Consider the following 23,896-nt stretch of genomic DNA (forward strand, 5'->3'; position numbering starts at 1 on the left):
CTACAACACGCTGCAAGACCTGTTGCCAGTATTCATGCTCCACTTTAATTTGTTCTTCTTATTTTTGTGTCAATCCAAAACCCTGTCTTCGATTTAAATGTTTGCATGGAATCTCTGTGAGTAGTGCTATTTTCATGTTGTTCAATTAAAACAGTATTCCACCAGTCACTAAATCCATCTGCAGCAGCAAACTGGGGTGTTGAAGGTTTAGGTGCAAAAAAGTTTGCAAACAAACAGTACACAGACCCGGTTTATGGTGAATATAGTAGCCATTCTAGAGTGAAAAATATTTTCTGTGAACAATATCTTGTTTGTTTGCCATTGTTAAAAGTCCGATGTGACTTCTCAAATGGCCCAGTGTGGTGTTGACAGTCATTTGGACCACGATCTATCCAACCCACATACCATGATCGTTTCTCCTATTATTTACAGCATGAGCAGGTTCAGTTTCTGACATATCCACACCTCCTGGAACAATGTAACTGATCATCTTACTTCTGGTGGTAAAACAGACAGTCTCTGACACATCCACATGTGCTGGAATGGTGTTTGTTTCACCACCAGAAGAAGGGTCAATCTCTTAAACACCTATAGGTTTTGGAACGATGTGCTAATGAGAGAAGATGTTGCTTCTGATGGATTCGCTTTGATAAATGATGTCAGCTTTGGAAGTTTTGGATAATTTCACTACTTTTTGTTTCTTTTCTTCCGCCAATTTACGTTTCTGTGCTCCATTCAGTTGGTTTTGTTTTATCCTACCTTTTATCCTAGTTATCTGAAATATATGTATATAAAATTATACAACGTACACCATTTTTAACACACATACATTATATATATTACTTTCACCAATTCTATTCTCCCACGTACACGAGTGACATAATTCCACTAAATTACAGAATTGTACACAAAGTACATTGAAATCACACATACAACTTTTTAAATTATCTAAATTACAGAATTGTACACAAGGTACATTGAAAACACACATATAACTTCATATATTTTATATTGATCAATGCAGATCTGGTTTAGGTGAGGATAAGTAATAAAAAGAGAACAGAAAATTGGGAGAAGAGTGTGTAGTGGAGTGTAAGGAAGTCTAACAAAGTTTTGATTTTTCCCATGAAGACTACGTCCATACTTTCTTTGAAATATCAAATTCTTTAAAAAAAATCTTTTTTTTTGTGTTCCTGCTTTGTTGGTGCTCTAAGCACGTGCTTAGTCTGCTTATTGGGTAATCCAGCACCAAATAGGTTCCGTTTGCTCATATCTATCAAATTAATGCAGGAAAATGTAAAGCACAAATTAAAACACATTTTTAACAGTAGGGACGCAACACTTTTTCTGAATGTTTAACTTTGACATCATAAAGCAAAAAGTGTTTCTTTATAAAAACAGTGATTATAGTATAAATGACAATGTTGTACTACAATTTTGCATTTTATAAACACACTGTTAGTCACTAGTTAAATACCTCTGAAGAAGGCAACCAACCAGGGGCTGTCAAGATAAGTCAAGCTCTTTATATAAAAAATAATGTTTTAATTCATGCTTTACAACATTATTTTCATGCCTTGTTTAATAGTGACAATAGCGTTTGATAAAAATTGCAACTACATACAATTCCTTCTTTGTCATACAGTAGTGGCATTAAGGTGCAGTCAGTGCACAATGACAATAAGTTATAATATGCTCCAGATTTTCTTGCACCTGTGGCAATACAGCTCTAATTGCACTATCCCTAGTATTATTATCCTGGATGAATGAACAATTTGATAAAGGAGAAGCCTATGCTTCAACTAAAGCATATTTGTGTGACTGGAATTCTTGGGTATAGTCTTGAGATCTTTAGTAAGAACAGGTAATAGTGCAACTATTTTAGAGAAATGGGTCAAAATTGTTAACACAAAACCCAAGCAGCAGATTTCTCATTTGGTGACATGCTGTGACTATTCATTAACCACAGTCATCTTTGCAGGAATAGTGGACACTTCATCCTTGCCTTCAGTGTGACATAGAAACTTCACATATGTAAGCACAAGTGCACACTTTCCTGGTTCCAGTTTCAGGCATGTCTTCTTGATATTCCCAAACACCATTCTCAGTAACTCGACAGCATACTGAAACACAAGGCCAAACACCAGAATGTCATGTACACAAATGTGCCATTTCTTCTATTGCAGTCTTTTCAGCATAAGATCCATCAGTCTTTTAAAATTTGCAGGTGCATTACATATGCCAGAAGGAATGACACAAAATTCAGAGAAACCATCTCAAATGTTAAGAGCAGACCTAAAACTGTTCAGTTTCATTGCCAGTAATAGATTCCAAGTCTAGCATTTTGAGCTAATAGAGACCTTACTACATATCTAAATATTTGTACATTCTCAGCAACAGAGGAATCATTTTACCATTAAAGTCCACAGACACTCTTGGCATTCCATTAGTCTTTTTCAGTGTCACTACTTGAGATGATCTAGCACTTTCTGAAGGTTTTAATACTCTGTTCTTCAGGTTCTGCTCTATTTCAGCATTTATCACATTTCTGGTGCTCCAAGGAAGACTACATAGTAGTTGTTTTAATGGATTCACGTCACTTGTGTCTCTGTGATGACAAGTGATTTTTCTATCTAATTGGCTATCTGGTCCTACAAACATGTCAAAAAGTTTCAATGGCAACTCACTGGGTTCCTGTTGCTATTCATTTTTGTCAGCATAATCATTAGACAGTGACCACAGATGTTCTGGCAGTCATGACAAAGTGCAGTTGAAGCAATATATGCTGTACTGCCAGCTTCAGTCACTTTTTCATCACTTACGATGCCAATGACCATTCTATAACAATAAACTTGTACTGGCATAAAGCTGATACATAGAGAAATAACTGTCCAAGAAAGTACAGCTTGGTTTCTGGAAACTGAAAAAACTGTGCCATGTTTTGATTCCATTGTTGCAGCATACAGTAGCAATACCTTAAACTGACTATATATTTCCGTTTAAAACCACTTTATTCAGAGATACAGCGAATTCATCTCCAATGTGTACTTTTGCAACCCACAGTTCCTTGTCTCTGACATACGAGTACTAGATGGTTCTACCATAGAAATGAGCTTACATTTCCCATAGGCCATGATGGATGATAACGTTCCTAAAATACCAGTGCTCAAGTCTTAAATCAGATACAATGATCTTCATTTTGCAAGATAGTAACAATAGGAAGCTGAAAATATGTCTCTTCCCATAATTCCAGCTTATGTTCATTTGCCCATATTATATTTACTGGTCAGATTGCTTATGTAGAGCTACTGAAACACTGCAAGGCCCAAGAAGATTCTGACAGCACCATTGTCACGTGTTAAAGATTTTAGTGGCAGTGTATCTTACAGGCATATGTAAAGTTAAATCTAGTTCTAAACTAGCCACTACATCTTTGGACACAAGCAAAATGCTGCACTTGCTCGAGTTTATGGACAATTATCCCAAGCTCCATTACCTTAAAGTAGCCTAAGCAGCAACAGCTATAAATTGTTGTTTACTCTTCTACTATTGCCTGGTAGATAAACATGAAGGAACCAGCTGTCTTTTCTATTACATGACAAAATGTGAATAGTTCCTCATCCAATTTCCAATGCTGCAGCTGAAGAAGTAACTCATACAGAAGTACCATTTTGAAGTACCTAACTACTGAAAAGGTTTTGCTGCATTGAAGCAGGGCCTACATAGCCCTGACTACCTACTATGAACTAGTGAGACTGCACCAGAACACTTGGTGGTGCTCGTAAGTAGTAGAACTGGAAGTTGAGTATTTCAAATTTAGAAGAGTTTCATCTGGTATAACTACTGCTTCATCCTTTCATGTATTTTGTTTAATATGATCCCCTTCAAACAAGGGTTTGCTTAGGAGTCCCTCAATGAGGATATATAAATGCTGTATCAGGCCATGCTTTCTCATGTAAATGATGCAACTCATACACACTGCCAAATTCTGATGGAGTCCATGTTTTTCAACTTTGCATTTAACCCTGTGAATAGCTCAGTTCTCCACCAGATCAAACCTTCAGTGCAACTTAACTTCTGGTAGATTACATTCTCCAGAGGCACTTTAAGCCATTTCTTGGTGAATGCCAACTTCAACCAATGATGGGGTCAACTGTGTTGGTTCCTTGAAGTTTTGAAAGATCTCTCAATTTGATCTCAGTATGCCAAGATGGCTAGCTCATCACCATAACAAACAAGTCCAATGGTCACCGACTTCTACCAGCCGGAGTGAACCTGATCAGCAGTCTGGAAGGTCCATGGGTGTGGTTCATCTCTATAGTTGTGAAGTCATATTCAAAATGTGGACAGTCTTTTGTATCTCCAAAATATAGCCTTCATCCAGGATAAAAGTTCTTCTTTGGCTGTGCCACATTTTCATATTTCACTCACCTTTTCCATCTCAATGAAATAAAGACTAACTTTAAATGGTGTAATAAAATACAAACATGAAATAGCAGAGTAACTCTGACAAACTCTACAAAAGTAACTCCTTAGTCACAGCACAACAACTTGTAATTTAATTACTCAGTTTGTGGTATTTTCAGGTAATACTAAGTGACAGGTAAGTTTTAAGTTTACAAAAGAAAAGAACAAGATTCTTGAAATTTGTTTACAGAACATGAATAAATCCACTTTAATAAAAAAAAGGGCTATACTAACACAATTATCTTGCTCTGAATCAAGTAAACCATCTTAAGAAATAAAAAACAACAGCTAAAGCCTTCCTAAAATGGCTGTCTTCTCTCTAAACAAAGCAACTCAAAGTAGAATGCTAGAACACTTGATTTTACAAACATCATAACACTTTCGTATAGTGCACAGAATAATAATGATGATTCTGATCAGGAACTAAGTTTATGATCTTATTTAGCCCTAAGATAATACAACAGAGCTTTCCAGAAGGCCAAGGTCAATCCCATTGTTAGACAAGGGGAGACCAGAGTTTTTGACATCTTATATTAATAATTTTTCAAGCCAAACTTAAAAACCTCACCAGTGCAGACATTATATTCCAGGGGTTTCCTTCTTATTGTATGAGAACAGATTAGAAATAAGCTTAGTACAAATTGAGGTGAGGTACATTCTATTTATTAGGTCGTCAAGAAATTAATGTTGGATTTGGAACACTTTCATTAACCCCCCCCCAAAAAAAACGCACATCACATATAATAGTTAAACGAACTGCCTAAATATCACGTTAGTGTAGCCTATATAATGTGTAAAGTTTAGTATACTCTAATCATAATGACACATTCAGCATGTAATGCTATTTGAATACAATAAGGGAAACAACGCCTATGTAGCCACAAAGAATATTAAAGAAGTTTATGGAAATGTTTTGAATGTTCGTAAGTGTCAACGATGGTTCAGCAAATTTTGTTCAGGTGACTTTAGCCTTGAAAACTGATGGCAGGGGCTAACATGTTGGAATTGAAATTGATGCTCTGAAGATGCTTATTGAGTATAACCCAGAGCAACACATTTGTGAAATGGCCCTGATGGTCTCTCATGAAACAGTACGTAAACATCTAAGGAATATGGGAAAACTTCATAAAGAAGGTGTTTTGGTGCCTCATGGACTCTCCAATGATTATCGTTTCCAATGTGTGAATGTTGCTTCATCTCTTCTGGCGAGTAATGCATGTGAACCATTTTTGGACAGAATTGTCACCGGTGATGAAAAATGAATTCTCTATGCGAATATCAAATGCCAAAAACAATGGCTCAGTCCTTGACAAAAACCATTTCCGACCCCAAAACCTGGACTAAATCTACAGAAAGTGATGCTTTGCATTTGGTGGGACATCAAAGGAGTAATTCATTTCAAACTCCTCAATGCACAGTGAACTGTCAATGCAGAGATCTATAACCAGCAACTGGAACATTTAAATTAAGCCTTCATCAGAAACGCCCTTCACTCATCAATCGGAAAGGTGTTCTTCTTATCCACAACAATGCACGTCCACATGTGGCACATTTGACACAACACAAAATTATGTAGTTGGGTTGGGGAGTTCTCCCCCATCCACCATATTCTCCAGATATGTCACCATCAGATTACCATCTTTTTTGTTTACTGCAACACTATCTTAATGGGAAAATGTATGCAAATGTGGAAGGTGTTAAAGAAGACATGTTTTTTGCTTCAAAGCCAAGTGATTTCTTTAATCAGAACATTAACAACCTGACTGTTAGATGGAAAAGCATCATTGATAAGAATGGAGAATATTTCATTTAATATATGTTGTGTTGATATACAAGTTGTTCAGGTTTTTTCATCTAAAAAAAGTGACTAATTTCTTGACGACCTAATACTTAAGATGAACAAGTCCAATTAATCTGCACTCCATTTTGAAAAAATTTTGTTTGAATGTAGCTGAATGAAAAGCTATTAACATTAAGTTATAAAAAGGTAAGACAGAAAATATGTGCAAATTATTTACATATAACTTGATAAATGACCATTTTTATGGAGATCATGAAGAGTGTACCACTTTTATATTTTCATGCGACATAAGTACCACAGTACACAGTTGGCAGTGAATTATTTTAAACGTTGTAGATGTTAATCTACTATTACATACAAGTTGTACACAAATTAGAAGACAACTCTCAATGTTTATTTCCTCATATATGTAATGGGAAAATAACATCAACACAATTTTAAAGATTTGCTTGTTAATCTTTAAGAAATGATCATCACTATCACACATCTGTATTTATATCATTGCAGTTTAATGCATTTGTAATTTTCAAAATAATATAAATTGCTTAATTCAAACAAGCTGAAAGTGTCTAATTCAAGAACTACACAAACAATTAGGCCTGTTTTTATACATAGAATACTATATAATACTATCATGGAGTTATAATAATTTACATACATACACACAAACACATACATGCATCCATTTTTAAACTGGTAAGGCAGAATTTTTAATTTTGCAAGAAACTGGTGTAGTTATTCCAAATTATCTTAAACAGTTTGTACTGCAGTACCTAATTTTCCAACTACACTAAATAAAACAAATATATATATGAATTCTAGATATAAGATTCTTATGTTTATAAAACAATCACTAAAACATTTTGTGAAGCAACTAACAGAAACAACACTTTTACCAAAAACATAAACATACTTTATTTAAGTTTAAAAGAAAGTTTACATACATAAACACATTAACAAAAAGCCCTCTGCTTTGGGCACACATATCAACACTAAAAAACTCAATAAAATATCTTATAAATGACCTTAATTCGAAACTATGCTGTTTAAGGACTCATTGAAAACTTAACAGATAATACATTATTTAAAAAAATATATTCTCTAAGAATAGACTTACAACACTTGGCTGGTGCTATATAATTTAACACCAATAACTAAAAGTTTGGTATTAATCTAAGGAAGACATATTAGGCTCTAGGGATATGAAAGCCTGACAGGAAACAAGATGATTATTAGAAATACATTTCAGACTGCAAATTGGATCTGTAAGTTATTTAATAATAAACACACCAGTATGGCTTACTAGATGGAGCCAAATAAATAAATGTAATACACAAGTTTCTTGAAGATAATATTTAGTTAATTACAACATCAGACAAATAATTTAACTGAGATATATATATATACACTCAACAACTACATCCAAAAGATTTATATTAATTATAATGTTGTAGTTTACAGTTATCAGGTTTTATAGTATCTTACAATGCTTGATAAGTTAAACAAATTTCATATCCAACTGAGAATATGTTCTTTAGGTAGATCAGATTTTCAAGATCAATCAAATAAATTTCAAAATATTTTAGATTTCTAGAATAAACGTAAGGGTTTCTTTATTTGATGGCATATTCTAAATATTAATTTCAAGTGATAATAATGATAATTATATATACATTCTACAATAACTATTATTTTCTTCCAAACCAGAAAGCTTTCAAGAATATTAAACATTTATAGCAATGACTAACATATCATGCTAGGCTACTGAGTGAAAAATAAAAGATCTTCTAGGATATTAAAGGTAAGACTATATTTATTACATGAATAGAAAGAAAAAAAATTAAATTGGGCCAATACCTAACTTTCAAGGGAATTCAACTAAGGCAAATATAATCATGTTTTCTGGATTCTGTTACCTATTAAAATAGTATAAACAGATGTTAAAACACAGATACTTAACTTATAAACTCTCATATAACTTACTCTGTACACTACTTTTACTACATTTCATCTTAATGCTTCTTTAATTTTAACTCATTACACTCTCATATCTTGATTACCAAATGACCAAACCTTTCATAACCTGATGTCCATGCTCTAATCTCACATGATCTTAATGCAAATTACATGCAATTTTCTTACTCAGCCATAATCTGACTCACATGTAATAGTTTTACTCAACCATACCCTGACTTGTGTGATGTCACTGGATTACATGTATTAACTGGAAATTATCTGGCCTAGCTCAGTGGGATATACTTGTTACTTGTTTTAATGTTTCACCAAAGAGCAACCACTTTGCTAACACAACAAAAAGAATGTTCATTTTAAAATAATAATACCTATATAATTCCTTTAACGCACACCCAGTTATTTCATAGTACGTGTTAAAAAAATAATTCACTTAGAAAAATATTGATGTTATAAAGTGTAATCCATGTTGATGAAATTCCAACACTATCCTATTACAATAATTTTGAAGGCCATATTCTCTGGTTATACGACTTCTCCAGTGATTAATATGTAGATGTACAGCAGCCCTGTGAACATTAAGAAATGTATAGACTAAATATATGGAACCAGTTGAAGGAGTTACTTGTGTAATGAGCTTGAAAAAGTTGGTCCAAAGATATTCAGCTGCCAGTTGGTCTCAGCAACAGGAACCTGAAAATTCATATTTTTTAAAGTGTGTTCTGTTTAAGTGCTACAGTCTAATAAACTTTGATAAATTGAAACATCTATTCAAAACATGTGCAACATCACTAGATCTTCTTTAAAAAAATGATATATTCAACCAACTAAATTTGATAGAACCAGAGAGTACACATTGCATTCTCAGTCTTGCTAACCTTTTTATTGTAGCCATGTTTCCTTCGATGCTAGTGTTATTACAATGAGCTGATTATGAATCAAATATTCACTATCCAATCCTGGTGTTCCACTTGGTTCAGTTTCAAATTAAGTTATCTGAATAATTAAATTTTTATTTAAGAAAATGTTTTCAAAGTAAAGCAATAGTTTCAGAGCTAAATCCTCTTTATTTACAAAATGACAAGGACTCATTTTGACCAATTACAGAAAAGAAACTAATAGGACAGTTAGTAGAGATGCACAGAATAGTACATTTGTATCTACAATAAATGTGGGCAACTATCAGTATCTATGTTCCAACTACCATAGATACTGATACTGGTAAATAAGTTAATTTTGAAAATAAATTTTTCCAGTTTCTGCTGTTGCATGCTATAGTGTTCAAATATATGACAAGAAAATGAATCAAGTTCTGGAAATATCAGTGTTGGTCAGATACAAATATGGTTAACAGTACTATCAACAAAAAATGGTATCTGTACATTTCTAATGCTTACCTTAAGTATAACTAATGAATTATTGCCAGTTAAAATAGCAATATATCTAAAAGTTAACAATGTCCACAGGAAACCTCTCTTCTAATAGTTGAAACATTCAGAATAAGTAAAGAAAATGTATTATTATACATTAGTAACAATGTTTAATTTCCATAGACTTTAAAAACATTTTACATAATTTTTCTTGTTATTCCATTAAACTATTGATCTTTTAAAAATTACATTTGCATGCTTCATCATATAAGACCAAAATAATTTAACTTTGTAAATTTTTTGTTTTTCTAGTTTAGTGAAATTCAAAGTCATATAAAATGTGAAACATTAAATTATCAGAGTACAGTTTCCAATAAGGCCATGAAATACAAAAGTGCTGAAAATAACTGTTATAAAATTTTACATACTAAATGAAATATTTTTTCATTGACTAAAAAGTAACACAGGCTACAAAGCACCCATTATTGCAATTATAAATAATGAAACTGTTATAATAATAACATAAAACTTGGAATTTTTGATAAACAAAAGTAGACAGCTGTTTGATTTCTTACTTTTCGAAGGCCTGATCTTCCTTGAAAGTTTCGAATGTCTATCAATAGTTGATCTCGAGGGTCTATGTCAGAAATATCAGAGACTGTCTTTTTTGTAGACTTCTTTGTGGATGACAGGAACTCAGCAGTTGTACAAACAGGAGGTACTGGTGGTGGTAGAATATTAGTTAAGTTAAGAGGTTTATTTTCTGTTTTAAGTTCAGTTACAGTCTTGTTGGTTTCGGTTTTTATACCTGAGTATTTGCACTTTTCTGAATCACTAACATTTTTCAGTTCAGATGTTTCCTTTAACAAGTTTTGCACCACCTCATTTGAGAATCCTTTCAACACAGGAGCACCAAAGTATGAATAGGTTGCTCTTGGTTTATGAGTGTTCATGTTTAGTTTAATAATTGTTGGTTCTTCAAAAGATGTTTGTTTAGTAAGAATACGTTTATGCCCTTCTTCTGTGTTTTGCTTTTGTTTCCATGTCAATAAATCATTGGACATTGTTAAGTTTGGTTGAGGTTTTTCAGTTTGATTAATCACTGAAATATTTAACTTTGGTTTTACTTCTGGCTGTTTTGAGGAACAGTTTGACTTATTAGAGTGGAGAGCTCTACAATTTTCATTTGTGATAGTTGCTTCCTGATCTATATGTTGGGAAACCAGGTTTTCTACACTGTGAAACTTAGGCCAGCTGGGATCCTCTTGAAAGCTTCTTTGTTGCCATGAGCCAATAGTAACATTTGCCAGCATATGGGATTTTAGTCTTTGATGATCCTTTTCAGATGAAACTTGTCTTGTTTTAGTTTCAATCATGCTGACACGAGGTAATGATTTTACTTTGGAAAGATTCTGACTTTTTGCCTTAAAACGATCTTTTATACTTGCTCTTGTACTCTCAGTTAGGAGAGGATTTTTTTCTAGATATGATATGCAAACATTTGTGGTTATTTCTCCATTTTGGAAAATTTTCTGATTCTCAGCCACTTTCTGCTGCCACCCAAGAAGTTTTTCTTCGGTTGTTTATACTTTTCTTGGAGTTCTTGATCTTCATCTGAAAATTCTGGATCACAAGATTTATTGCTGACACTGTGCTGAGACTGGACCCTTCTCAAGGTCTCCAAGACACCATCATGCATTTTTTTCTGTAAGAAACTTTGTCTATGATTCACTAGATTTAGCATTGATGTGGATCTTCCAACCAAAGGTAAACATTTTAGGTCATTGAATTGTGCACACTTGAGTCTAACATGACCTCTGAAGTCTTGAACATATGCTTCTTTAATACATGCAGCTGGAGCTTTAGAAGTTACTTCAATCTGATCTTCTTCACCATTAACATTTAAATTTTGGAATTTTGGTGGATTTTCATTTTGTTCTTTTACAAACATCTGACTAGAAGGTTTAGTTTCTAAATTCTCTTTCTTGTACTCAGAAGGTTTTTGAGCAGCACTCAGTGATTCATTAGAAAGATGACAAACATTATCAGATCTTAGAAGCAATTCTGTCTGTATTCTAGAATTAGGTCTGTAAATATTTGCTTCACCGTTTTTGTAAGAAGTAATTATAAAATTGGTAAGAGATGTTCCGCGTTTGAGTTTGACATTAACAACTTCCTCTTCAGTATTGACTGACATGCCATCATCATGTGAGGTTAAACCATTTGTCTTAATACAAACCTCACTAGAACTCTTTTTTTTGTCTTCATTTTGTTGGAGATGACTATTAACACCATTATTTCTTCCTTTAAATGAAAGCGGCTCTTCAGGAAGACAGTTACTGCTAGACAATGGTTCATTTATGGTCATATCATTTACCTGCTGTTCAACAGCTGAGAAATCTGTGTCAATATGGGACAGATGTCCATTGTGAGTAAGATCTGAATCAAACTGAGCATTAAAAGTTTTGTTTGAAGTCCCGTTGGCAATTCCTGTTGGTAAAAAACTCCTGCATTCTTCTGTAAAGAAACAAATGAATAATAAACTGTAGTGGATAACACTACAATAATAAATACCACACAAGAACATGCATTTCAAATTTCTCTTTAAAAGGGAGTTGGATATTAGAAGCCACCCATCTGAAAGAGCAATTTCACCTCACCACTCTGAGTTTCATGGAGTTCATGTTTCAACATTACAAATATAAATAACCCATTTTAAGTTTCTTTTATACATTCAGGGGTGTTGAGAGCCAACCCAGGCCCTGGGGTCATTAATATTATTGCCCCCCCCCCTTTCAATCTATTTATTATGATTTTTCATAAAAGAAATTTAGGTGACAAATTTCTTCATGAATCCATGAAAAAGCAGTAGCCATTTTAGCTTGTTAAGTAGTATGCATTTCTAGTGAGCATTGGAATATCCCACTGCCGGGCCCATCAACTGACCCCAGGCAGGATTCCTTCTGCATTACACACACACACATATATATACACACACACACACACAATGATTTGCTCTCTCTTGCTGTAATAAACTATACACAGTTTGTTAGATGAATTTTCACAAACGGAAGTATCAACTCCAAACATCATACATAACATGTTATATTAGAACTCGCATGATTTTCTAGCATCACTTATTTTTCTTTTACACAATCTATCTTGTTTGGTATTGCATTGTCTAAGATACTATACTATATATTTAACAATTTATAAAACTCTTATACAAGTTTTTAAGAAAGCCTGACTATCATTTTCATATGTTGTTCACAATCTTTTATATCAGTTTTCAGTTTCTAGGTGCTTTACTAAAACATTCTTATTTTATGCACAACATGAAATTTAAGAATCCATGAGTGAATGCAAAGGAGAATGTTATAATATGCCAACTACATTACACCTGTGATATACAGTATCAATGAGGCCTTTCAAAGAAAGCTGTATACAACTTTCATATTTTCGTTCAATTGTATTTACTACTAACATTCCTTTAACTTAAGAAACATTCTCCTATGTATGTCTTCAACAATTAAATGTTGTTTAACTTTACTATTTCACACTATGCTTGAAAGATGGTGTTTTTTAAAACTGTAATACCATTAAGAAACCACACCTGAAGCATTTTGCATCTGTAAACTTACACCTAGAATGCACGAATGAATGAATTGATAAGTTAATCTTTCTCAAAACAATATGTAGATTAAAAATTTTCCTTAATTTCCAGCTTCTAGAATGTTCTTTAATTATCGTTTCTATGGGAGATCCTGTTTGACCTATATATACACTATTGCAGTCTTGACACATTAATTGGTAAACACAACTGTTGCTGTACTCTTCAATTCTGTTTGTTGTTGCACAAACTTTTCCAATGTAGCTCATCTTAAATCATTTGTTTTTGTTGTCATTTGGTACAGTATGTGGATATATTGATTTTAAATTTATGGCTTTCAATTTTTTAAAATAGTGTGTTAATTGACTTTGTGGTATAACCATTGTTAACAGCAATTATTTATAGTTTTTAATTCAGTTTTATAATCTTCAGATGACAAGAGTACAGTGATAAGTCTGTGTAACAAATTATGGAACATGGCACATTTGTGAGGCACTAGATGTCTTGAAGTATATATGATGGTGTCACTATAAGTCAGTTTTCTGAAGATTTTGAAGGAATGTATGCCATTGTTTATGTCAATATTTAAGTCCAAAAAATTAATGTTTTCGTTTTCAACAAATTCCATAGTAAATTTAATAAATTTAGAAAAGTTACAAAATTGTCACGTTGATGTTTGGATCCTGTCCAGAGATAGATCACATCGTCAACATATCTATACCAATATTTAACATGTTTTGTATTATTTTCACCATTAAACAATATATTCTCTAAATTATCCATGAAAACTTCTGCAAGCAAAAGACCCATCATTCTGTTTATATATATTTGGACATTAAATTTGATGTAGTTCTGATCTAGGCAAGTGGTTGTTATTGTTTTTAATTCCTGGGCTTGAACAGGGTTTACTTTTTTCTATATCTATTAAATCACTAACAATTTGTTTACATTCATTAACAGGAATACTGGTGAACAAACTACAAACATCAAACGAAACAATTTTGATATTATTCGATATCTCTACATTTTTTATTTTTTCTACAAACTCCAGAGTTTTTGATAGCAAACTTAGGTTAAAAATCAGTTATTTTTGAAAATAGTTTGTGCTTTCTGTGCTAATTTGTAAGAGGGAACATTAGTATAGGAAACAATAGGTTTGATAAGGATATTCGTTTTGTGTAATTTAGGAAGTCCAACCATTATTCATACATCCTTTTTGATGTCCCAATTTCCTGTTTGACCAACTTTCTTGATCTTCTATATTCTTCTATCTTACAAGTCACTTTAAATTTTTTAAATTTGTGATTCTTTTCTTTAATTTTATCTTTTATACCCTTTGTGAGCTAACCTAATTTTTTACTTGCAGCCACTCTTTTCTTTCTATAAGGAATTTTATCTTGAATATTTAAAATTTATCTTTTAAAACATTTTCCACATTTGATCAGTGTCTCCACATAACTTAGCTGCTCCATTCACAACAGATAATTTTTGTCTCATCCCTTCAAAATTTGCTTTTTGAAATTTGTACCCAAAATATCATTATTCCAGCTCTCCATATCCAGCAAAACATTGAACCTAATAGAGCAATGATCATTTGCATCCAAATGTTCCTCAATTTCCACCCTCTCAACCATTTCTATATTTATAAAAAGTATGATACATTAGAATGTAAAAAATTTAATTACCTCAATATTTCAGTGTTAAACATTTGATTGCTGTTCCTTCTGAGCTCATCATACTAAGAAATAAATCCTTTATTTTTAAAGCGTTTTCATGAACAACTTCAAGTTTTCTTCTCATATGAATTTTAAAATACAATAAACCATGACTTTATACAATGCCAGATAAATACTTATATTCATCAAGCATTTAACCTAGTACTATTAGTAGATCTAGAAAACTTAGTATTTCTTCATAGGTTCATTGGAACGCCCAGGAATATTTCATATATGACAAGTGAAAACACTATACTATGAGTAACACTACCAAATATAATAAACTTCCTTACTGTAACCCTAAGAGGTGCATTAACATAAAATATTTCACATAATAATGAAATGTGTCCTAATTACTTGATTTACATGCTTTTAAAATGTCTGAGATTAAATAACACCATTGGATAGTACTGTGAGAAGTAAATGAGAGCATACTGTTGTTGCATCCCACAACCTTTGCATCCCACCTTATTGGAACTAGACACCAATTTGATCCAGAAAAAAACGCAAAATTTTACATATCTGTGAATAAGGTAAAAACTAGATAGCCTGGAAATTTTAGAAATAAATAGAAGTCTAAAAACAAATCCAGGAAAAGTTCTAAACAACCAAACCAACTTAAGTTCCTCCCCACTTATATCTAGGTGAATGTCAGGGTCACTTCTGGTTCTTTGTGTAAAAGATATACATGTCTGTACCTTATGGTGCTTTTACTGGCAAAACCATGGTTGTGAATAGATGATGTATTTGTGAGATGTACAGTTGTCTTAGTTTTCCTCAATCCTGTAAGTAAGGATTTCTTTATATAGATTATGGATAAACAAAATGTTAGGATGGAGGTAGGACCCTTGAGAGACGATAAAGAAAGACTTGTATCTGAGAGTTATGAGATGGCTGGGTTATTAATTCTGCTTTTTCTTCAGTTTTTACTAATGAAGATTTAAGAAGTATTCCTCATCTTGAACACTTGATAGATGGAAACAAGATCAAACAAGGTGATTGCATTAATTTTGAGCTTAAGATAAAACTTGAAAGTTTAAAAAATGATAAGGCTCCTGAGCCACATAATATTTCCCCAAGTATTTTAAAGGAGATTATGGATTGGGCTTTTAAGCCATCCAAGCAGTGTGCTGTGGATAGTGGTAGGACAAATAGGATTTTAGATTGGATATACAGAAATACTGAATACAAGTCTGAAGAAGTTATAATTTCATGACATAGGTCACTGGTTAGATCACATTTGGAGAAACGTGTTCAGTCTTGGGCTTCTTACCTTAGGAAGTGTCAGGGTTTTATTGTATATGGGCTAGGATTCTTTACAGTAGGTGCCTTCTGTGACTTGTTGCCGATAAATTCGAACAGTTGTATTTAAAGCTTTAAATAATTCTTTTTTGTCAAAAGTTCACACAAGCTGATTCAATTACTTTAGAATCCAACTGACAAGAATTATTTTCCTCTACTCTTTCTTTTTCTTACTGTAGATTCTGCAATAGATTTACTTATGTTACTCCGTGGGTTATCATAGTTGTTTCTCAAACTTTAAATAATTGTTTCTTTTTCATCAAAGTCCACACAGATGGATTCAATTACTTTAGAACAACCTTTGACAAGATAAATTATTTTTCTTATTACTGTTGTTACAATACAGCTAAGAAACACGTTATAGAAATCACCCATTAAAACTAATCGCTTGCACACTGGTTAAATTTACTTTTCTTTAACTAACAAATTGATTTTTCTTGACTGAACTTCACTTGCACTCACTTGGTTGTCTATATTTATACATTTTCCAACTGAGGCCTAGAACCTTCTACAAATTAGGAGATGATATGATGTAACAATACTGACGTAGCAAGAAAAAGTTAAAGATTTTGAGAAAGATGATGTCAACAATACTACAACAATTGAACTATACACATAACGTATGACTCTTACCGAGTTACATAACGAAATTTGTCATAATTATCACTTTTAAAATAATTACTTTTTCACTCTTGCTATGAAAACTAAATAATCACTAAGTATTAAATCACTAAATAAACTAAATACTAACTCTTACACTAAACAGTCTTGTATATCCAACAGGAAGGACATTGAATTGTTGGAAAGGGTTCAGAGGAGGGCTACTAGAATGATGCCTTGGATGGAGAGGTTGTTATATGATGAGAGGTTAAGATATCTGAAATTGTTTTCTCTTGAAAAAAGAAAAGTTAGAGGGGATCTGATTGAGGTGTTTAAGCTTGTAAATGGAATTGATAGTGTTGATACATCATCTTTTTTTTTTATACTTAATGGCGAGAATAATAGGACTATGGAACACAAATATAATTTCTAGTAAGGTAGGTAGGAGTCATCTTCAACTCTTACAGTTTTATTTTTCTAACAGGGTGGTTGGCCTCTGGAATCGCTGCCTTTGAATGTTATGGAGACAGTGAGTTTAAGAGAAAGCTTGATAACTATACGAATAATAAGGGCTAGTTTCAAGTTTTGAAAAAAAATTATTTAAGATGGGAAAGCTGAGATGGAGATCAATAGGTCCCTTGTTGTCCCTAAATATTATGTTATGTTAAATTTTCAAACAATTTGTCTCATTATATTAAAAAGAAAGTATAAAAATTGTAGTATAATGACAAAAACAGAGGTATATCAGTCTTTTTTTTTGTAAGATATACATTTTTCATCTTTCCCTCTTTAGAGCTAAGTGTAACTTCTTTTTCGTTCCTTCTCTAAGGCTCAACTCTGTATTCTCTCCTAAGCCCAATGTTACTGTTTTACTCAATCTACAAGGCTCATACTTTTTTTGCTTAATCTGAAAGGCTCACACCTTTTTTATACCCTTTTTTTCCACACCATCTATAAAATTCATACTTTTTTACACCATCTACAAGGGTTCATATTCTCTTTTAGACCATCTACAAGGATCTTTTGTTTGTTCATCCACAAGGCTGAAAAGTCTTTCTTTCTTGCTCCATATCTAGAACTCAGCCTTACCTCTTTTTTGTAACGTCTTCAAAAGTCAATATTACCTTTTTCTTGTTCCCACTTCAGGGCTCTCTCACCCTCTGCAATGGTCTGTCTGAAAGTGTTCTCAATATCATCTAAGGTGTTAATAGAAGACAAGCTATTCTGCCGCTGATGTTGACCATCTGTCATTATTTGTTCTCTTGAAGATGTTGAACCTAATAATGGAAGAGCATTCACTTTAACAGTTTACTCCTAACTTCAAGAACTTAATCTTATTGAATCAATAATGTTGTCATGGTTCAAATGTTTTTCAAAAGAAGTCATGTAAACATGTGTTGGCTAAACAAACAAGTATTGCAATATTCAACTGGGGCTTTTACAGTACTTCTATAATCAGACTGAACATGCACTTAAAATATTCATTCCACTTTTTTCTAATATAATTTAAAAATTGTTAAAATCAATCAACCATGCAGTTTAAATTATTCTATCTGGGAAGAAACAAAAGGGCTATATGATATTGAAATAAAAAATAAAAAAGATAAAAAAGCTGAGTTTAAATAAATAAATATATATATATGTGCAGAAAATAAAAGAGTGATGCAATTTAAGAGTTCAAGAAAACATTGAATTACACATACATGATAGTAAAAAATCTGAAAATTTGAGAAAATAAATCAAAAGATCTTTCTTGAGCTCTTCATATTTAGGGTATGATTTGGTTAAATTTGAGAACATCAAAGTTATCAGTGGGCCCTGCCACAATGCAGAACATAGAAGAAACAGTATAGACCATGCAATACCCAGGTGGTCCTAAGTTTTTCAACCTAAAAAAAATATCAAAGTACAGACAGATGATCAGGATATAAAAGGAATTACCACAAAGGAGAAATACAACTGGAACATGGGCCATTTTCAGGAGGAAAATTAAAAATGGATTTATGTATAAAGGAAATGAAAGCAACTATTAGTACTTGAGTATCAATATTCCACAAAAGTATAGTTGGCTGGGTACTTTCTTAATATGTAAACATAAGTAGACAAGAAAAATGACGTAAAAAGTTTTCAGTAATATTTGAATACTGAAAAGTTTCACAGAGTTATTTAAAGATCTGATGGAGTTATTTGTAGCTAAAATCAGCATCAATTTCATTTGGATCATCTGTAAAGAAAGATGTAGAATTTAAAAACATATCAGATTGAATGTACACATACTGTAAAGCAAATCATTATGATCATGAGATGGTTGGGTTATTAAATTCTACTTCTTGTTCAATTTTTACTAATGAATATTAAGCATTATTCCTTATCCTGAACAGTTGCTAAACAGAAGCAAGATTGAACAAGATTATCATATTAATCCTAAGCTTGTTAATAAAATAATTTCGAAGTTTAGAGGATGATAAAGTATTTTCCCAAGGGTTCTTAAGGACATCATGGAACTACTTTTCAATATTTTCTCTAAGCCTCTCAGTAGTAGGGTGGCGCCACATAATTGGAAGTTGGCTCATGTTAGTTCACTTTTCAATGAAAATAATAAAAATTGTTCCATTAAATATATGTCTATTAGATTTACATCAGTGGTGGGAAAAAGGCTTTGAAAGTCTAATAAAAGATGCTTTGCAAAGTCATTTAACAAAGTTTAAAATTTTATTGGATAATCAGCATAATTTAACTAGAGGGAAACCTTGCATTACTAATCTTTTGATTAGAGAATTATGTATTAATTAATTATGATTATGTAGATAAGGGTTTGGGTGTGGATTTGGTGTAAATCGATTTTCACTAAGCATTTGACAAAGTGCCATATAAATAACTTAACAAATTTTATCCTTGTAGGTGTAGCTGGTATATGTTGGCTTGTTGGAAAGAAAAACTGACTGGATGAAAGAAAGCAGAGGGTTGTAACAAATAGTGTTCAGTTAAACTGGATTAATGTCACAAGTGGGGTACTCAGGCTAGTGATATGACTTTTGCTCTTTTTGATTTACATCAATAACATCAACAAAGGAATGGTCAGTAAATTATTCAAATTTGCTGACAATATCAAGGCCTTGGGTGTTGCTAGCTGCGAGGAGAATGCTATTGCTTTACAAAATAATTTGGATTATTTATTAAGTTGGAGGAATAAATAGTGGGTAGTTTCACGTTTTTATATGCATGGATGGGTCAGACTCTTTACACTACGTGTCTGTGACTTGTTGGTGATAATATATATAAATGTTCATTATATTGTTGGTTATCACAGTTATATCCAGTTACAGTTTTTAAAGAATTGTCTCTTTTCATCAAATGTCCACACAGATTTGTTCACTTACTTTAGAACACAATTGACAAGACAAATTATTCTTCTATACTTTGTTGTTATATTACAATCTGTGATAATTTCTCTTTAAAATCAACACAATAACTATTGGTTATCACAGTTGTATCCAGAGCTTTAAATAATAATTTTTTTTCAACAAAGACCACACAGGCTCATTTAATTACTTTAGAACATAGTTGATACTACATATTTTTTTTCTACTCCGTTATTACAATACAATCTGTGATAATTCACTTTAAAAATTGGCATGATACACTCTTTATGGCTAAACTCACAATCATGCAGTCTAGATCTAACTAACTAGGGTATAGGGCCAAGTAGAGGGCCATTTGGCCCAGGCCACAAGCTCAAATGGGGCCTCAAATTTAGACACTTGTTATTTTTTGCATTTGTTAAGTTTTGCAACTTGTTTTTATGTGTGTTTCAATCAGATCAAAATATGACAAACTTTCAGCTTAGAGCTGCAAATTATATTCACAAAATAATCATTCAAATTATGCTTCACTTTTCTTTTGGGCTAACGACTGTCTTGTTTTGTTTTCATTTATCATTATGTTATTTTATTTTTTTTTATCAGAGCCAGGAGCCTCAAAAGATACATGTGGACTGGCCCTCTATGAAGATGGAGGAAACAGGCTATGTCTAAAAAATCTGCAGTTATGCAAATGGTACTGACTTGTAATAAATATTTGTTTCTGAAAGCTAAATTTGAACCAGAAATAGGGCTATAATATGGTTCAACAAACTATAAGAAGTTTTGTAGAGCCAAATGAACTCAAGACCTCTAAGATAATGTTACTTTACAATGACTTTCTTAGATGAGAAGAGTAGAGTTAATAAAAAAAAAGAGACAAAGTTATATAAAAGCTGTAATAATAGAAAAAAATATTTTTTTTATAATATGTGCAATTTCATATGTATGATAGTTATTTGTCTAATTCCACCTTACCTTCATAAAGTAAATGTTTAACTCACCAACTTCAGATGTATTTTGAGAATCCTCAATGGTTCTTTCATTACTGCCATTAGCACATTCATGTGGAGGATTAGGTTGGATTGAAGATAGGTCATCACTCTCCTTTGAGAACACTGATTCTATAACAAGCTCACTACCATGGACTCGAGGTTCAGGAGTATCCTGGACTGTCAGTAGTTCTTAATGGGAGAAAAAGTGACAAATCAGGTTCTTTTGGGCAGAAAGATTAATTTTCCAGCAATATTGTGATCTTAAGCATGCAGCAAACATGGTGAAATGATGAAAGGAAAATATGTAGCTGATAGAACATTTGCAACCATAGCTTTGCCTGCAAAACATCTAAATATCATTATTGTTAAGACTTTATGGGCTTAGATGGAAGCTGAGAAGGTCGAACAGGAACCAGACAACTGTATTGATTTATTTGTTGCATGATGTTAAGCAGAAAGCTACATAATGAACTATCTGTGCTATGCCCACCACCAGGCCGGCATTACCATTAGGCCAACTAGTCAGCCGTCTAGAGCGCAGACCTCAAATTCGTTGTTTTAAGAAAAAACATAATAAAAATTTTGTGCTTTTTATTTTTTCTACAAAACATCTGTTCTTAAAAATCGAAGTTCGCTAATTTTTTGTTTGGGGGGGGGGTAAAAGTAGCTGGCCTTGCCTAGGGCACAAAATAGTCTGGTGCCAGCCCTGCCCACCACAGGAATGGAAACCTGGTTTTTAGCATCATAATTCAAACTTACTGCCAAGCCCCTGGGGGCAACTTTGTTATATTGTGAAGAGTAATACAGATCAAATGGATAAAATTTCACAATCAAACATTGGTAAGCATATAGTAGTATAAAAACTTCTCTGTTTGATGTAAATACAAAATGCTAGTGTATTGTGCTACTTATTCTATTTTCTTTTACATTTTCTAAAATAGTGTATTCTGTTACAGTTGGAGAGACTGCTCCTTTGTGTTTATCCTCTAACAATTTCTAGGCTTTTGCATTTGGACCTGTCAAATATGGTTTAATCAACTAAGAATGATTTGGGGTGTGTGAAGAAGTTATTTTTTTCAAATTCATAGATTTCATATCTCCAGTGATGGCTAAATATAGATCAGTCGGATGGGGTAGCCACTATGGGTACTGATGGGATTTCTCCAGTTTCCTCTTTCACTGCACGGGGTACACATACAATCTATGTACTTTCAATCATTACTGGCATACTTAGGGCAAATAGGACAAAAACAAACACTATTTATGTTCACAACTGGTCAAACATTAATTTAACAATTGCATTTTGTTTTCAAATCCCATCAATTTTTTGAGGGATTTCTTTTTCACACATTGTTTATACATATTTTCAAGATACACTTTTATTAAGTGAGATGTTTTTAAGTCTCGTTACTTATTGTTCTTCGATAGAAAAACTAAAATACAAAATATTATTTAAATAGGCAAACCCAGAAGACATGAATAATTCCACTCTTACGTACTTTCAATCTTTATATTGGGACTGGCATCTTAGAAGAAAATATATTTTTCTGTCTCTGCAGAAAAACAGTGCTTTTCTATTGTCTCTTATTCAATTTTTTCTTTTCTTCTTCTTCCAAACACTTTTCAATCGACCATCATTTCCTTCATTTCTTGGAAGACTAACTTGAAACTTGTTAGAGTTATACCTTAGTCCACTACACCCAGACTACTTTTTCATTTATTTGGTTTAGGCCTTTTTAAGGATTTTATGGGGTTAAAGGTCAAACAACCAAGGAAATGTATATTCTAGGTTCCTGCATGGTCATATTTATGGCAACCAAAATGAAAATTGGCATAAATATAAATTTTGATGCACACAACACCTTGACATACAAAAAAGTTAGATTAGCTCATTCTGAGTCTTTTTTAGAGGGGTCAGAGCTCACTAAATAGCAATGTTTAGGATTTTTGGTCAATTACTCAGCCATATTTTGACCAATTCACATGGGATTTGGCATAAACATAGTTTTCTACAGGTCCTATATACATACATACATACATACATACATATATATATAGAAATTTGGGATATGCCTATTTTTAAATCATTTTGTGGGAGGTCAAAAGGTGAAAAAGCATACTTTTAGGGGTTTGGTCCATTTTTTGGCTATATTTTGACCAATTGATGTGGGATTTAGTATAAAGATACTCTTTTGCAGGTTCCAAAACAGAAATATAGACAATTTTAGAATTTGTCTTTTGCTTAACTTGGTACAAGTTAAGACTTGTTAAGACTTTTTGCAAGTCTCAAGCAGTGATATCGATGACCAATTTTGATTTTCCTGGTGTCAAATTTGGCCATGTTGGGATTGAGTGGCAGAGACACGTTGCATTCACCCACAAATGTTTGACCTCTTTAATTACATTCATAATAGTAGAAACTTAGTTTCCAAACCTCAATGGTTTGAGGAATTTAACATTCAATGATATAAACATATAACAATACCTATCAACAGTATGTGCTTTATTATAAAACATCTAAGTATGCATGCACATTTCTTTTTTGTATTTTCACATCAATCATGGTGTGATCATGCTAAAGAAAGTACACAAGAGAAGCTTATCAAGAATAGAAAGGACAACTGAAAGAAAAAATATTGTGAGTGCATACATAGCCACAAATCCCAGTAAATTTGTAGTCATAGATAATACAAAACAATGAATCTT

The 23,896-nt window shown here is 32.6% G+C and overlaps 1 protein-coding gene across 7 annotated transcripts in view; it reads right to left on the reverse strand.

Moving 5' to 3' along the window:
• Nucleotides 1–7,158: 7,158 nt before the first annotated feature.
• The window catches only part of LOC106471060 (cordon-bleu protein-like 1), a 66,920-nt gene continuing 50,182 nt past the window's right edge, over nt 7,159–23,896 (reverse strand). For all 7 annotated transcript variants that reach the window (XM_022399682.1, XM_022399680.1, XM_022399684.1 and 4 more), the window contains 4 exons: nt 21,200–21,379; nt 17,961–18,113; nt 10,185–12,126; nt 7,159–8,932 (listed from right to left, as the gene is read on the reverse strand). In XM_022399682.1, the coding sequence (XP_022255390.1) occupies nt 11,117–12,126; nt 17,961–18,113; nt 21,200–21,379 (1,343 nt within the window). In that variant the 3' untranslated portion in view covers nt 7,159–8,932; nt 10,185–11,116. The remainder of the gene's footprint in view (nt 8,933–10,184; nt 12,127–17,960; nt 18,114–21,199; nt 21,380–23,896) is intronic.

The sequence above is a fragment of the Limulus polyphemus genome, unplaced genomic scaffold, assembly GCF_000517525.1.
Source record: "Limulus polyphemus unplaced genomic scaffold, Limulus_polyphemus-2.1.2 Scaffold4380, whole genome shotgun sequence".
In the NCBI taxonomy this organism is placed as follows: Eukaryota; Metazoa; Arthropoda; class Merostomata; order Xiphosura; family Limulidae; genus Limulus; species Limulus polyphemus.